Source organism: Mesoplodon bidens (genome assembly GCF_964165515.1).
Source record: "Mesoplodon bidens genome assembly, chromosome: 13".
In the NCBI taxonomy this organism is placed as follows: domain Eukaryota; kingdom Metazoa; phylum Chordata; class Mammalia; order Artiodactyla; family Ziphiidae; genus Mesoplodon; species Mesoplodon bidens.
In genome coordinates, this window is record NC_138169.1 from 8,922,512 (window position 1) to 8,938,895 (window position 16,384).

Genomic DNA, 16,384 nt, shown 5'->3' on the forward strand with positions numbered 1-16,384 from the left:
ATGTAATTTAAAAAAATTTATTATAGGACTATATGCTTCTATTGGCTTTATTCAGTTTTACTACATTTGAGAAAAGTTTAGATTAATGAGGAGGATAAATGACAGCTATTATAGAATCACAGATCATTCATTAGAACAGGAAGGGTTTTTAGATGTCATTCATGTCAACTCTCAGCTGGGTTCGTGAATTCCTTGTACTAAATCCCTGGGGAATGTTAGTCCAGATTTGCTTTATCACTTACAGTTACTTGAAAGTCACAGCCTAGGTGAAGGGATAACTTCAGATTCTTAGAAATCATCTTTTTGATAGTAATATATAAATATTTCATGTAGAATACTTTAGGATAACTTAGATATGGATGGTTAAATCCATGTAAGTAATCAAATTGTGTAAATATATATCATGAGCTGTGAAATGCAAGTTGTCTCTAAAAGTAATCGTAACAGCCCACTCATAATGTTAATGGAGCTGATCCTCCCATCAAATTCCTGATTATAACAACTGTAAATTCAAAGCTTTGTTTGGTCAGATGTCCCTTAGTTTGGGTAATCATAGGCAGAGTTTTAACCTTTTTATTTTCATACTGTTTTAGATAAATGAAATAAACACACAGATCAGTCAGCTGATTGAAAAGAAAATGATGAGAAATGAGCCAATTGAAGGCAAACTGTCACTATATAGGCAACAGGTAAGACCACTCCTTTTGACTCACATATTTAGGTCTGTAATCTTGTTGGTGAACATTTTCATTAATACCATCGTCTGTGTTATCGATAGTCTTAAAGTGAGAAGGAAGCAAAGAATAAATGTTCTCCTGTCATGGCTAATCTCCAGATTATAACAAAGAATTTGTGGAAAAGCCACAAAAGACACATGTTCAGGTTTGAAATTCAATATATCTGATAATGCTTAGTTTCCTTAGTGTCTGCCAACTGTGGTGATAGAGCTCTTTGTGGTTATATCTGTGAGTGTGAAATTTGATTTTTTATATGAATGCTTACTTTAAGTGATACAAATAAGACTATTTATAATCTTTAATGAACTAAAGGCAATATACATTTTCAGGTTTAAAGTTAGTTTGAAAAAATACAGAATAAATTGAATTTTAGTGCTAAGGCATTTATCATTTTATCCAGAAGTCATGAGGGTATATATGTTATGTATTTCTAGACAGAAGGCTCAAATGACAGCCATGGATTACCTGACAAGAACCTTGGCAAGAAGAGTTTAGTGTGAAGAGCATTCTGTAACCTCAGAAAATACTGAGCTACATAACAAAGCATTATTCAAGGATGCTAGAATTTTTAAAAAACCTTTTTATAATGGAAAAATTTAACCATATACAAAGGTAGAGAAAAGAGTTCAGTAAACCCTCGTGTGTCCCTCAGCTATAACAATCATGGCCATTCTTATTTCATCTATACCCCCCTCCCCAACTGGATTATTTGAAGCAAATCTTAAACTTCATATAATTTCATCTACAAATATCTCAGAACGTATCTTTAAAAAATAAAAACTTCTAAAAAACTTAACGTACCACATTTGAAAATTTTATTACTTCTTTAATATTGGCAAATATCCAATCAATGTTCAGATTTCCTTGATTGTCTCTTTTTCTTTCTTTTTTTCCTTTCCTGTTTTTTTTTTTTCCCCCAGTGGCTTTGTTTTAATTAGGATCCATACAGGATTTATACACTGCATTTGGTTGATATATTTGTCTCTTTTAATCTATAGGCTCTCTTCCCTACTTATTTATCCATTCATTTAATAATTTTCTTGCAGTTTTTTTAATTGAAACTTGTTTATTTATCCTATAGCATTTCCCATAGTTGGTGTTTTACTGATTGCAGCCTGATGGTGTCCTTTTAAAATGTTCCTCTGTTTCCTGTATTTCCTACATATTAGATCTAGAAGCTTGAACAGGTTCTGTTTTGATTTTTTTTTTTTAGGTCAAGAATATTCTCTAAGTGGTATTTTATACTTTCATTTGGAGGGAATAATGTCTGATTGTCTCTTTTTTTGTGATTTTTTTGTGCCATTGATTATCAGTGCCTGCCCATTTATTTCATTAGGGATAATAAAATGTTGATACTATGATTCCTTTTTCCTTTATTAGCAGGACTACTTTTTTTATTGAAATACAGTTGATTTACAATGTTGTGTTAATTTCTGTTGTACAGCAAAGTGAATCAGTTACACATATATACATTCTTTTTTTATATTCTTTTCCATTATGGCTTATCACAGAATATTGAATATAGTTCCCTGTGCTGTACAGTAAGACCTTGTTTTTGTCTCTCTCTTTCTGACTTACTTTACTTAGTAAAGTAAAGGTCCATCCATGTAGCTGCAAATGGCATTATTTCATTCTTTTTTATGACTGAGTAGTATTCCATTGTATATATGTACCACATCTTATCCACTCATCTGTCAATGGACATTTAGGTTGTTTCCATGTCTTGGCTATTGTGAACTAGTGCTGCTATGAACATAGGGGTGCATGTGTCTTTTTGAATTATGTTTTTGTCCATATATATGCCCAGGAGTAGTGTTGCTGGATCATATGGCAACTCTATTTTCAGTTTTTTGAGGAACCTCCATACTGTTTTCCACAGTGACTGCACCAATTTAGATTCTGACCAACCATGTAGGAGGGTTCCCTTTTCTCCACACCCTCTCCAGCATTTGTTATTTTAGACGTCTTAATGATGGCCATTCTGACTGGTGTGAGGTGGTACCTTATTGTAGTTTTGATTTGCATTTCTCTAATAATTAGCGGTGTTGGAGCTGGACTACTTCTGAAAAGAGAAACCTCCTCTCATCAGCTATTTGGTTATCCTGGAGTATAGTTCATGTAGGAAAGTCAGGGTACATGCTTGATTCTTATTTTTATTTTTCGGTTTTCAAAATGAATTGGTTGCGTCTAACATTAAAAATGATTAACTAGGGTTAGTTTTTAATTTTTTTGGTTTCTTATCTTTTTAATGTTATTATGAACCATAGATGTAATGAAATTTAGGTTGCAAACATTTCCCATAACAATGCTCAAATTGTCCCATTTTTGGCTGGTAGGAGGCTTTTCAAGTTAACTTCTGAGTCCTTTTAAAATACTATTTGTCTTTGATAACATCCTTGCTTTCTGGTATGATTAAGATAGTTTCTAGGCTCATCTTTTACATTTCCTACCCCAGTCTTGGAATTAGACTTTCTTCTATGAGCCTGGTATGTTTTAGTAGGAAATGATATTTACAGACCACAATCTGGGTATTAGTACTTCTCATTGCTGCTGGGGTGGCCATTGTTTTTAGGTCTTTTTAGTGGACAGAGCTAGGAAGTATTTTTTCTCTTTCTCTCTCATAAAGTACACCATGAGTTCATACTGATCCTTTCAGTTCAGATTCAAGACTACTGGGTTTGTCTGTTTGTTTGTTTGTTTTTAGTTTATGTAAAAATTTATTTGACCAAAATGTAGAACAAGTGATAATATTACATATGATACAGTTGCAAGAATCTAAATGAAAAGTGTGGGTTTTACTCAGTTGCACAACTTGCTAGTGTATCTCCTGGATGGTGTAATGCTTAGTGAGGGGCAGAAAATTCGGATAAGCTAGAAGCACAGGGTGATTTTTAGTCAGAATTGTAAGCCTGAGTTGGCCCCTACACTGCTGGGGAATGTGGAATGTTTCAGCTCTGAGATGTTAACTGAGAAAGCAGAAATATAACAAAGCCAAAATCTGCAGCCCTGTCTACAGAATACTCCATATCCAGTTGAATCAGGAGTTTCTTGGTCTTTTATTAACTTGGTCCTGAAGAATGAATTAAAATTCTAGATAAGTAAATCTCCAACTTGCCATTCCCTGGAATACAGAGGAGATGAAGTTATGCGAATTACTTTTTTATCTCTACTTTACTGTCAAAGAGGGCCATTCTGCCCAATATTTGTTTATAGAAAAACAATTCTTGCTCAGTTATTGATGGCTAGCAGTCCTTTTGATATGGCTTCTCTGAATAGGAGGAAATTCTACAGTATTCATTTCTACTCAGTAGATGGCCTCATATCAGAGCAGAGAAGCATGGGTCATTATTGGAATAAGACATCAGCTCCTCAGAGAACAACTTTAGAATGAAAGAAACATATAGAAGGCATATCAAAGATCTATTCAGAAAATACTGAGTAATTATTATGACTCTTTTCCAAGCGCTGTCATGCTGACTGCTCAGAGGATGTTTGCTTGGCACGGTGGAGTGTGGAAAAGAGCCAGGATGATTAGGTTAATCTCTCTGTGGTTTATGACTTCCCACAGTAAGCCCCATCTCCCCCTTTTTTGCTCTGGATGGAAAAGACCCACCCATTTTAATATGATGGTCCCTGGCCTCTTGTAGTGTGACCAGTGGTAGATATTCTTCAACCTTTTAAATTGACCCATGACTAGACATTGGAATCTGTGTTTTGAAAGTGTAGGGTTGTCTGTTCCACGAACCAAATGCCCTCAAGGACTACTGAGTTTTTACTTCACCTCATCAATCTCCCATTTTCCTCCTTGTCCCAAATTGAAAATTCTGGTTCTCAGAAACACCAACATAATTGCATTCATTATTTGCTTCATTCCACTGGCACCAACATAGTTCATCATTTGCTTAAATCCATGCATTACATGCAACAGTTTCAAAATAAAAGTACCAATACTACCATCAAAAATACGATTACTGCTAAAAATTGTTTTTTAGTTTGTTTTGTCTTTAGGATATATCCCCCTAGGGTTATATAGTCAAATTACTGTTTTAAAGTTACTGGGAATAATTCTTCTGTATGGTTAGGCCACAAAGGAAACTGGATAAATATATATGGTCATTTTGATTTTTAGGGATTAATTTGTTTTATAATTATTTAAAATATTTACATGATTCCAAGTCAAACCTACAAAACAAGAAGTACTTGAAGAAGTTTCTAGCATCTACCTCTGTGCTATTCACCCTATTCTTTCCTCTCCCATAGGTATTTTTTAATTTTGTAGTTTGTTATTCCATTAAAAATAATATTACATATACATATATTCATATATTTCCATCCTCAGAGAAAGAAGAGCATATTATACACTTTTATTCTCCATGCTTTTTTTCTTAATATATGCATGTGAATAGTAAAATAATCTTTATCCCTTTATAACTTTATTGAGATACAGTTTACATACTGTACAATTCACCCATTTAAAATTTACAGTTCAATGGTTTTTAGCATCACAGAGTTGTGCGATCATTACACAATCGATTTTAGAACATTTTTATCACTTCAAAAAGAAACCCCAAAGCCATTAGCAGTCACTTCTCATTTCCCCCAAATCCTACCAAAGACCAAACTATCTCTATAAATTTGCCTATCATGGACATTTCATATAAATGGAATCACACAATATGTGGTCCTTCGTGACTGGCTTCTTTTACTTAGTGTAAAGTTTTTAAAGTTCATCCATGATGTAGCATGTACCTGTACATACTTTATTCCTTTTTGTTACTGAATAATATCCCATTGTATGGATATATCACGTTTTGTTTTTCTATTCACCAGTTGATGAGCATTTGGGTTGTCTCTACTTTTTTTGGCTATTATGAATAATGCTGGTAGGAGCATTCTTGTACAAGTTTTGGTTTCAAAATAAGTTTTCATTTCTCTTGAGTATACTCCTAGGAGTGCAGTTGTTGGTTCCTATGATAATTCTGTGTTTTACATTTTAAGGAAATACCAGACTGCTTTCCAAAACAGCTGTACCATTTTACATTCCCACCAACCGTGTATGAAGGTTCTGATTTCTCCACATTCTTAGCAACACGTGTTATTATCTGTCTTTTTTATTATAGCTGTCCTAGTGGATATGCTTATTCCTGTTCACAGACATACTGCATTGAGTGGGTATACCACAGTTTATTCAACCAATCCCCATTAATGGACATTTGGGTTGTTGCCACTTTTGTGCTATTACAAATCATACTTAAATAAATAGCTTTTTGTTTATGTCTTTGCAATTTTTTGCCAGCGTATCTTTGGGATATAGTCTCAGAAGTGAGATTGCTACATCAAAGGATAAATTTAGATGTAAGTTTGCTAAGTATTGCCTAATTCCTCTTCATGGGGGTTTTAGCATTTTACATTCCTATCTGCAGTGTATGAGAGCACCTGTTTCCTTACAGCCTCACTGATAAGAGTATGTTGCCAAACTTTTTGCCATCCTTGTAGATGAGAAATGGTATCTTATGATAGTTTTTATTTTTTTTATCTTACCATAAATAAGGCTGAGCATCTTTTCACATGAGTAACAGTCATTTTAATTCTTTTTCTGTGAATTGTCCCTTCCTATCTATACCTATTTTTCTATAGGGTTGTAGGCCTTTTTTTTCTAGTTTTAGAAACTCTTTATATATCAGGAATATTTACTCTTTATCTAGCTTATAAGTGTAACATTTTCCCCAGTTTGGTATTTGCCTTTTTACTTTGTTTATGGTATTATTTTACCATGGGAAAGTTCTTCATTTTTAGGAAATCAAATTTATTAATTTTTTCACTTATCATTTCAGGTTTCAAGTCATATTTAGGAATGTTTTTCCCTCTTGAAAGTTATAGAGAAATTTACTCAAGTTTCCTTTTTGGAATTCTGTGATTTAATTTTTGTAATTAAATCTTTGAGCTGTTTAGAATTTTTCTTTGGCGTATGGTATTTATTGTATATGGCTGTCCAATTATCCAGTTGTTCCAATACCAGTTGGTAAAAAGTCCGTTTTTCCCCTATGGATTTGAGAGTCCTCCTTTGTTTTATTTAAATTTTTAAAATGCTATTGGATCTATTACTAGATTTTCTGTTGTTCTGTTGACCTATGTACCCATATTAACTGTTTTAATTATAGAAACTTTATCATCAAGTTCTAATATCTAATAAAAGTAGCCATTTTCATCCCCAGTTGCTTTACATTTTTAGGGTTTTCCTTACAATTCTTTTTTTTATATAAATTTATTTATTTTTGGCTGCATTGGGTCTTCGTTGCTGTGCACAAGCTTTCTCTGGTTGCAGTGAGTGGGGGCTACTCTTCGTTGCGGTGTGCGGGCTTCTCATTGCGGTGGCTTCTCTTGTTGCGGAGCACGGGCTCTAGGCGCGTGGGCTTCAGTAGTTGTGGCATGTGAGCTCAGTAGTTGTGGCTTGCGAGCTCAGTAGTTGTGGCTTGCAGGCTCTAGAGCACAGGGTCAGTAGTTGTGGTGCACAGACTTAGTTGCTCTGCAGAATGTGGGATCTTCCCGGACCAGGGCTCGCACCTGTGTCCCCTGCATTGGCAGGCGGATTCTTAACCACTGCGCCACCAGGGAAATCCCTTACAATTCTTATTTGTATGTTCTTCCAAATAACCTTTATTATCAATTTGTCTATCTCTAGAAAAAATCATACTTTTAAAATTATTAGGGTTTCTTTGTATTTATCAATTACCTCAGAACTTACATCTTTACAATATTGAGTCTTCCTATCTAAGAACATGGTATGTCTCTCCATTTGTTCAAGTTTAGTTTTATTTTATTTTATTTTTTTGCAGTACGCAGGCCTCTCACTGTTATGGCCTCTCCCGTTGCGGAGCACAGGCTCCGGATGCGCAGGCTCCGGCCATGGCTCACGGGCCCAGCCGCTCCGTGGCATGTGGGATCTTCCCGGACCGGGGCACAAACCCGTGTCCCCTGCATCGGCAGGTGGACTCTCAACCACTGCGCCACCAGGGAAGCCCTCAAGTTTATTTTTGTATCTTTCAGGAGTGTTTAATAGTTTTCCTCATAAAATTTTGGAACTTCTCTTGTTAAACTTATGCTTACATATTTAATTTTTGTTTTTACTTTTATAAATGAGGGCTTTTCTTTCCAAATATTTTCTGACTTATTTGTCTATGAAAGCTATTGATTTATTTCCTGTAGATTCTTTTGATATTTTAGGTACATAATCATATACTATGAAAATTCCAATTTTTCCTTTCAGATTCTTGTGCTTCTCATTGCTTTCTCTTGTCTAATGGTGTGTGCAAATACCTTCAGCACAGTATTAAATTGTAGTGGAGGTGCTGGGCATTTTTACCTTGTTTCAGACTTTGGCGGGATATACACTCATATTTCTCTATTAAATAAGATCCTGGTTTGGGCTGAGGTTTATATTTATTTATTTTATCATGTTGAGGAAGCAGACCATCAATTCCTATACAGTTCTGGTACTCTAATCATTACTTCTCTTTTTTTTTGGCTGAAACAATTCTATAGAGGGAAACATTCCTTCATCATCTGTCTTTTTTCATTTTTTTAAACAGGGAGGACAATAGAGTTTTTTAAAGGGTTTGCACTAAAGATTTCCCCCTCTTGTCAAATTTGTTTGAAGAAAATATTTGTACTATTTCACTTGAGAAGACAGTTTAGCTAATGTTTTTCTTTCTTTTTTTTTTTTTTTTTTGTGGTACACGGGCCTCTCACTGTTGTGGCCTCTCCCGTTGTGGAGCACAGGCTCCAGACGCGCAGGCTCAGCGGCCACGGCTCACGGGCCCAGCCGTTCCGCGGCATGTGGGATCTTCCCGGACCAGGGCACAAACCGTGTCCCCTGCATCGGCAGGCGGACTCTCAACCACTGCGCCACCAGGGAAGCCCCTAATGTTTTTCTTAAATCAGTACAGCCATGGTTCATTTAAGGAAATCCCCCATGAGTTGCTAACTAATATAAAATGCTGCCATTATGGCTAAGAGCAGCCATCTGGATTGTGTAGACGTTTGCATAATTCTGGTGAGTCAGATGTTTGAATTTGAACCTGCATTTTATTTATTAAATTGCCCCAAATATAATAAATGTTTTAACATTTTATTTTAAAAGTATGGATATTGAATTTATTTATTTTATTTAATTATTTATTTTTTGCGGTATGTGGGCCTCTCGCTGTTGTGGCCTCTCCCGTTGTGGAGCACAGGCTCTGGACCCGCAGGCTCAGCAGCCATGGCTCACGGGCCCAGCCGCTCTGTGGCATGTGGGATCTTCCCGGACCGGGGCACGAACCTGTGTCCCCTGCATTGGCAGGCGGACTCTCAACCACTGCGCCACCAGGGAAGCCCTGGATATTGAATTTAGATAAGAAGACCTGTGTTGTAGTTTTGAGAATAAAGCATTCTTGTTTTCTTCCAATGAAAGGAAACCGACGATGCAGAAAAACAGTAGGCCTAGTGTTAGCTTCTGTACTTACCTAGAAGGTATTTTCATTAGCATTTGAGTGTTACTTAACAAGATTTTAATATTTTTATTACTATTGCATTTCTGTTTCTCTGTTGATATGTCCTATATTTTCAGGGCTTTTGTCTTCCATAATGTTTTTAGGTTGCTATTTAATATACGTTGCAGGGAATTCCCTGGTGGTCCAGTGGTAGGACTCGGTGCTTTCACCATGGGTGCCCAGGTTCAATCCCTGTTTGGGACACTAAGATCCTGCAAGCTGCACAGTGCAGCCAAAAATGTATATAAATGTATTATATATATATATATATATATATATATATATATATATATATATATATATACACATATATATATATATATATATATATATACACAATGCATACTCATACTAAGTATATAACTGGTGATAGTAGGTAGTAGGGCAAAGGGTATTGTCAGGAGAAGTCAACCTGATATTGAAAATTTAGCTCAGTAAAATCTAAAAAATACTTAATTTCACAAGATAATAGAAAGTTGATTGTATATCTTATTTTACATTCATATTTAATGCTCAATTAGGCATCCATCATTTCTCGTAAAAAAGAAGCCAAAGCTGAGGAACTTCAGGAGGCAAAGGAGAAGTTAGCCAACCTAGAGAGAGAAGTGTCAGTGAAGACAAATCAGACCCGTGAATTTGATGGCACCGAAGTTTTGAAGGGAGATGAAGTAAGTTGAGGTGTCTAATGGGACAAGGATATGAGTATTGTTTTTGTTTGAAACCATTAATGTTTTTTTACTTTTTATTTTGACTGTCAATAATGGGAAGTTAATTTATTTTATGAAGCCTATTTATTTAAAACTGAAAACTCTTTGCAGTAATATTGAGATATTCTTGATATATAATGATGGAGATTTTAGTGATTTTTATGAGATAATGTTCCAAATTTTCACTTTTTAATTAGGTGGATTTATATTGGATTTATTTATTATAAGTATTAAGTTATAAAGGTGAAACCAAATGAGTAGAAACTGACAGATAAGACAAATATTCATATTTTTTGATAAATATAATTCCATAAAGGGCTGAGAAAGTATCACTAAGTTACTTTGTCAGTAATGTGTAGTTGGCCAGTGGGACTGGCACCATTAAAATGACTTCGTTGTAAATGCTTACAAATTTTAAAAATATAATTATGTCTTACATTGCTATCTACTTTACATTTTGAACAATGCTTTAACAGCTCTTATTTCACTTATCCTTCTGTCAGACTCATGAGATTAGTAGGACAAGTAATATTGTCATTTATAGACAGTTAAACTTAAGCACCAAAAATATAATCCCCATCTCCTTTTCATAAAGGAGCTCTTTCGCTCTTTCTTAGCTCAAGAAAGAGTGAAGGAGCTCTTGAGCTCTTTGTTAGCTCAAGAAAGAGTGAATGACTGAAGCAAAATATCTTGCCTTTAGCTCAGTGCTTTTTTTTTTTTTTTTTTTAGCAAATCAAGTGATAGGTCATATTTTAATTCCTAAACATTGCCTCACTTTACCACCTCAAACAGCTTTTTTATTTTATACTAGGTACTAGCCCTCAGCAAAAGCTACTTTGAAAAGCTGCTCAGGCCCAAACTTCATTTTTGGCTTTGAAAAGTTATTGAATTCATACCGTTACAAATTGGCAATGAACCTTAACTATGCCAAACACAAATGAATTGTTTCCACAACACCACTTTTCTCTGGTGCTTCTGATTGTAGCCTCCCAGTATGCCTTCTAGCTTATTGGGAAGGTAGTAGAATTCAGAAGTCAACACTTGATTGAAAAATTCCTTTGGCTTTCATAGAAAGGAACGAAATTGGGTCATTTGTAGAGACCTGGATGGATCTAGAGACTGTCATACAGAGTGAAGTAAGTCAGAAGGAGAAAAACAAATATTGTATATTAACGCATATATGTGGAACCTAGAAAAATGGTACAGATGAACCGGTTTGCGGGGCAGAAATTGAGACACAGATGTAGAGAACAAATGTATGGACACCAAGGGGGGAAAGTGGCGGGGGAGGGCGTGGTGGGTGATGGTGGTGGGATGAATTGGGAGATTGGGATTGACATATATACACGAATATGTATAAAATAGATAACAAATAAGAACCTGCAGTATAAAAAAAAATTCCTTTGGCTTTTAACATCCACTTCCAGATTGCCTTAAGACATGGGAGTATTTTAAATGATACTTGGAAGCCAACAGAGTGTGCTTTGTGATATCCTTGCTATCCAGGAAAAAAATATTAATTATGCATCAGTTTCACTTTATAAGAGAACACGCTATCTCCTAGCATTTTAATTTTTTCTTAGGAAAATGCTGCCCATTTGACCAGAAATACCAATTGCTATGGCCATATTTGGCATGAATAGTGCTTATAATTCAGTATTAGATATTCCCTCTCTGCAAATGTGGGAAAAGAACCTAGTGCCAAGCTATTAGCTTTTATCTTTGACAAATTATGGTGAATAGGAAAAGTATCTGATGACAGAAAAAGGCACATTTTTTAAAGGGGAAAAAGATAACTTTGGATATGATGAGGTCAACTTAATTTTTAAACAATGTTTGGTCAGAAACTAGAACAAGTCAAGTAAATCATTTGGCAGTCACCTAAAAGAACAGAAGGTATTGGGGAACATTAAGCACAATTTTATAAAGAGCAAATCTTGGTAGACCAGTTTTGTTTTCTACTCTGATAAAGTGGTAGACCATATGGACAAAAGGGAGAAAGTTTGTTATACTTAAAATTATATAATATAGCTGGACTTCACTGAGGTTTCATTTGGTATCACAGGGTAATTACCAAAAAATCATGTTCTTTACCACCAATCTGTTAATGCAGTTGGTGAGAGGGTATCAAGAAATAGTAGCACAGTGTTTGAAAAGAATATTATGCCCGGAGTCACAGATAGGAGAATGAGGAAAGGGAGGGGTAACCTTTATTGAGCAATTTTTATACAAGGCTCTGTGCTAGATGATTGGCAAACATATATTTCTCTTCTTCTTATAAGAGATATTATTGTTATTTCCATTTTACAATTAGTTGAAACTCAGCAAAAAAAAAAAGTATAGATTTACACAACTAATAAGTGGCCGAGCAGGATCCAGGTCTCTCTCACATGTTCCTGTTGACCTTAAGCAAATGACTTCTGCATCCGTAAAATGGGAGAAGTTGCTCTTCATTGTCGTTAGGAAGGACACATGAAATAATGGATGTCCAAGCTTCTGAGAAATTCAGAGGTTAAGTCAACATATAACATCTGGCATCCGAAAGTAATCATTCCTGTGGGCCCCATGTTACTGCATGTGGGAGAAGCAGGATAGTGGAATAGCTAAGAGCGTGGTCTCTAGAACTTGGTTTGAGTGCAGATCCTGGCTTTGTCAGCCTATTAGCTGGGTGACTTTGGCCAGGTTCCTTAACCCTTTTGTATTCACCTGTAAAATGTGACAGTTATTAGTATGTACCGCCTAGAATTATTATTGTGCAGATTAAATGAGTTAATACCTGTAAAGTGCTTAGAATAGCACCAGGCACATACTAAGTGCTCAATAAGTATTAGCTCTTAATATTTTTATGTACTTATGTACCTGGATGAAGAATTTGAAAGTAAGTCATACAGTTTACAGCTTAAAACTTGATATTAGTATTTTCCAGATCGGGAGCAATTCAGTAGAAATAAGTATGAAATAGAGATAAAATAATTTGCACAGATTCAAGATGTGATGAGATAACACTGAGTCATTTTAGCTGCCGTTCACCAAGCCGTACCTGTGTGCTCAGTCTTGGGCACTTTAGAAACATATCCTTGGGGCTTCCCTGGTGGCACAGTGGTTAAGAATCCGCCTGCCAATGCAGGGCACACGGGTTCGAGCCCTGGTCCGGGAAGATCCCACATGCTGTGGAGCACCTAAGCCCATGTGCCACAACTACTGAGCCTGCGCTCTAGAGCCCTTTAGCCACAACTACTGAGCCCACGTGCCACAACGACTGAAACCCACGCGCCTAGAGCCTGTGCCCCGCAACAAGAGAAGCCACCGCAATGAGAAGCCCGCACACCGCAACGAAGAGTAGCCCCCGCTCACCGCAACTAGAGAAAGCCCGCACACAGCAATGAAGACCCAACACAGCCAAAAATAAATAAATAAAATAAGTAAATTTATTTTTAAAAAAACCCATATCCTTGGCCTTTCTCACCTTCTGAGATGACCCACACTCTGAAGTGTGTTTCTAAGTAAATCTGCTTCTTACCCAAAAAATAAAAATAAAAACAGGGCTTCCCCGGTGGCGCAGTGGTTGAGAGTCCGCCTGCCGAGGCAGGGGACGCGGGTTCGTGCTCCGGTCCGGGAAGATCCCACATGCTGCGGAGCGGCTGGGCCCGCGAGCCATGGCCGCTGAGCCTGCGCGTCCGGAGCCTGTGCTCCGCAACAGGAGAAGCCACAACAGGGCGAGTCCCACGTACTGCAAATAAATAAATAAATAAATAAAATAATTAATTAATAAAATAAAATAAAACCAAAAACATATCCTTGGTGCTGGTTGCACAAGTTGCTGGTGCTGTGAATGCATTTAATGCCACAGAACTGTACACTTAAAAATAGTTAAAATGGTAAGTTTTACATTAAGTATATTTAACTACAATAAAACACACAACATATGCTAATTCATACTCTCAAAAAGCCTATGAGGTAAATATTATCTCCATTTTATTATTGAGGAAATAGGCTTAGAGAAATTTAAGTAACTTGCCTAAAGTCACACAGTGAGTTGCAGAGCAAGGATTTGAATCCAAATCTGAACACCTCAGCAGCTGTGCTCCTAAGTGAATGCTGAGCTATTCTTCAAGACACTATTAGAATAAGTTAATTTTAAGATTCATATTTGACTCTAAATAGGACCACATTGTAGACAGTCATTAACTGGAAACAGAAGCTTCCTAGAAACTTGCTAGAAACTTCATTCCTTGATTATCCATATGTAGATGTTTGATTAATCTTTTCTTGGAAAAATTTAGGAATGTGACTGTGTAAGGATAAATGTAACAAATACTATACATATAGTAATTTATATTCCTTTGACACTTTCTCTTTAGAGGTGTGCATTTTGAAGTACATTTTGATGCTTCCTACTGCCATTAAAGTCAGTATTCCAGATGTTACATTTTGTCTAAGAATTTTAGCTCTTCTGTGGAGCGGCTGGGCCCGTGAAACACGGTCGCTGGGCCTGCGCGTCCGGAGCCTGTGCTCCGCAACGGGAGAGGCCACAACAGTGAGAGGCCCGCGTACCGCAAAAACAATAAAAAACAAAATGTTGGGAATTCCATGGCGCTCCAGTGGTTAGGACTCGACGCTCTCACTGCTGGGGCCCAAGGTTCAATCCCTGGTCGGGGAACTAAAATCCAATAAGCTGCATGGCTTGGCCAAAAAAAATTTTTTTTAAATTATACTCTATTAATAAAAATATAATATCCCATTTACATGAAATTATGCCTGGAATATTATTTTACATTTTTGGCTTCATGTTTTAAGAAAGACATAGTCAAGCCAGAGTCTAGATGAAGGTGACTAAAACAAATGAAAAGTCTGGAAACATTCACAGAAAGAATTAATTATGAATTAGCTGAGAACAAAAAACTGAAGAAAGACATAATAGAACTGCATTTTAATATCACAAGGATTATGGAAAGGATGGTGTGCAGAAAAGAGTTAACATAGCAAGCCTGAAACTGCTATTCTTAGAAAAACTTGCTTGCAGGATTGGCCCTTGGCTGGCATCTGGGAACTTGGATTTTAGAATTCCCACCATTCCTTGATAAGAATGGCTCACGTGCCTAAACTGTATGTACAGAGTGTGGTTTATGTTGAACACCTGCTTTCCTTCTTGGAGTCTGGAATTTTGGTATGGGCTAGGCAGAGTATGCCTACGTGACCAGCCCCTAGTAAAAACCCTGGGCGCTGAGTCTCTAACGAGCTTCCCTGGTTGGCAGCCTTTCACACGTATTGTTACAACTCGTTGTTGGAGGAATTAAGGGAGAAGACTCTTGGAAGCTTGCCCCTGGTTTCCTCCTGACTTCACCCCATGTGCCTTTTCCTTTTGCTGGTTTTGCTTTGTACCTTTTCACTGTAATAAAGCATAGCCAAGAATATGACTTTATGCTGAGTCCTGTGAGTTCTCCTAGCAAATCATTGAACCTGGGGGGATGGTCTTGGGGACCCCTGATGGATTAGTATTATTCTTGTTTTTGGATGGAATGTTCTTTCTGGATCTATTAAATTCATCTGGTCTAATGTGTCATTAAGGCCAGTGTTTCCTTATTGATTTTCTGTCTACATGATCTGTCTATTGATGTAGGTGGGTATTAAAGTCCCCTACAGTTACCGTGTTACTGTCAGTTTCCCCCTTTATGTTTGTTAATATTAGCTTTGTGTATTTAGGTGCTCCTATCTTGAATGCATCTATGATTGTTATGTCTCCTTGTTGGATTGATCCCTTTACTATTATGTAATGTCCTTCTTCATCTCTTGCTGTAGTCTTTGTTTTAAAATCTATTGTGTCTGATACTAATATTACTATCTCAGCTTTCTTCTTGTTTCCATTTGCATGGAATACCTTTTTCCATCCCCAAATCAAACTGAATTCAACAGTACATTAAAAGAATCACACACCATGATCAAGTAGGATTTATTCCAGGGTATAAAAAATAATAATAATAAAAAAATAGAATAATATTTTAAAAATCAGATTATACAAGTAATATCTGAATACATTTTCATGGTCTGAAAAGCAAACAATACACATAAAACAAAAGTCCCTATTGATTACCTCCTATCCCCATTCCCAGTCCCTTAGACCCTTTTCCAAAGAGAAACTGCTGCCACCAGTTTTGTAAACCCTTTCAGTCCTTTCTCTGGAGATAGATACAGATATAGATAATACCGTTTTGTGAGTTTTAAAAAATATGAAAGGTATTATACTGTGTGTATTGTGCAACTTGCTTTTAATAGCACATCTTAGAGATTTTTCCATGTCAGTAAATGAAGAGGCTGTTCTCTAGAGGTTAAGAGGATCAGCTCTGAAGCCAGAACACCTATGTGCAGATCTCATCTCTGCCACCTATGAGCTGTTCAACCTAACAGTTAA

The 16,384-nt window shown here is 36.4% G+C and overlaps 1 protein-coding gene across 7 annotated transcripts in view; it reads left to right on the forward strand.

Moving 5' to 3' along the window:
• Positions 1-16,384, forward strand: part of IFT81 (intraflagellar transport 81) — a 192,638-nt gene that overhangs the window by 127,736 nt on the left and 48,518 nt on the right. For 5 of the 7 annotated variants that reach the window (XM_081253180.1, XM_081253178.1, XM_081253182.1 and 2 more), the window contains 2 exons: positions 594-689; positions 9,790-9,936. In XM_081253180.1, the coding sequence (XP_081109306.1) occupies positions 594-689; positions 9,790-9,936 (243 nt within the window). Of the gene's footprint in view, positions 1-593; positions 690-9,789; positions 9,937-13,102; positions 13,323-16,384 lie in introns of those variants that run through there. The other 2 variants (XM_081253184.1, XM_081253183.1) reach the window with 2 other exon arrangements.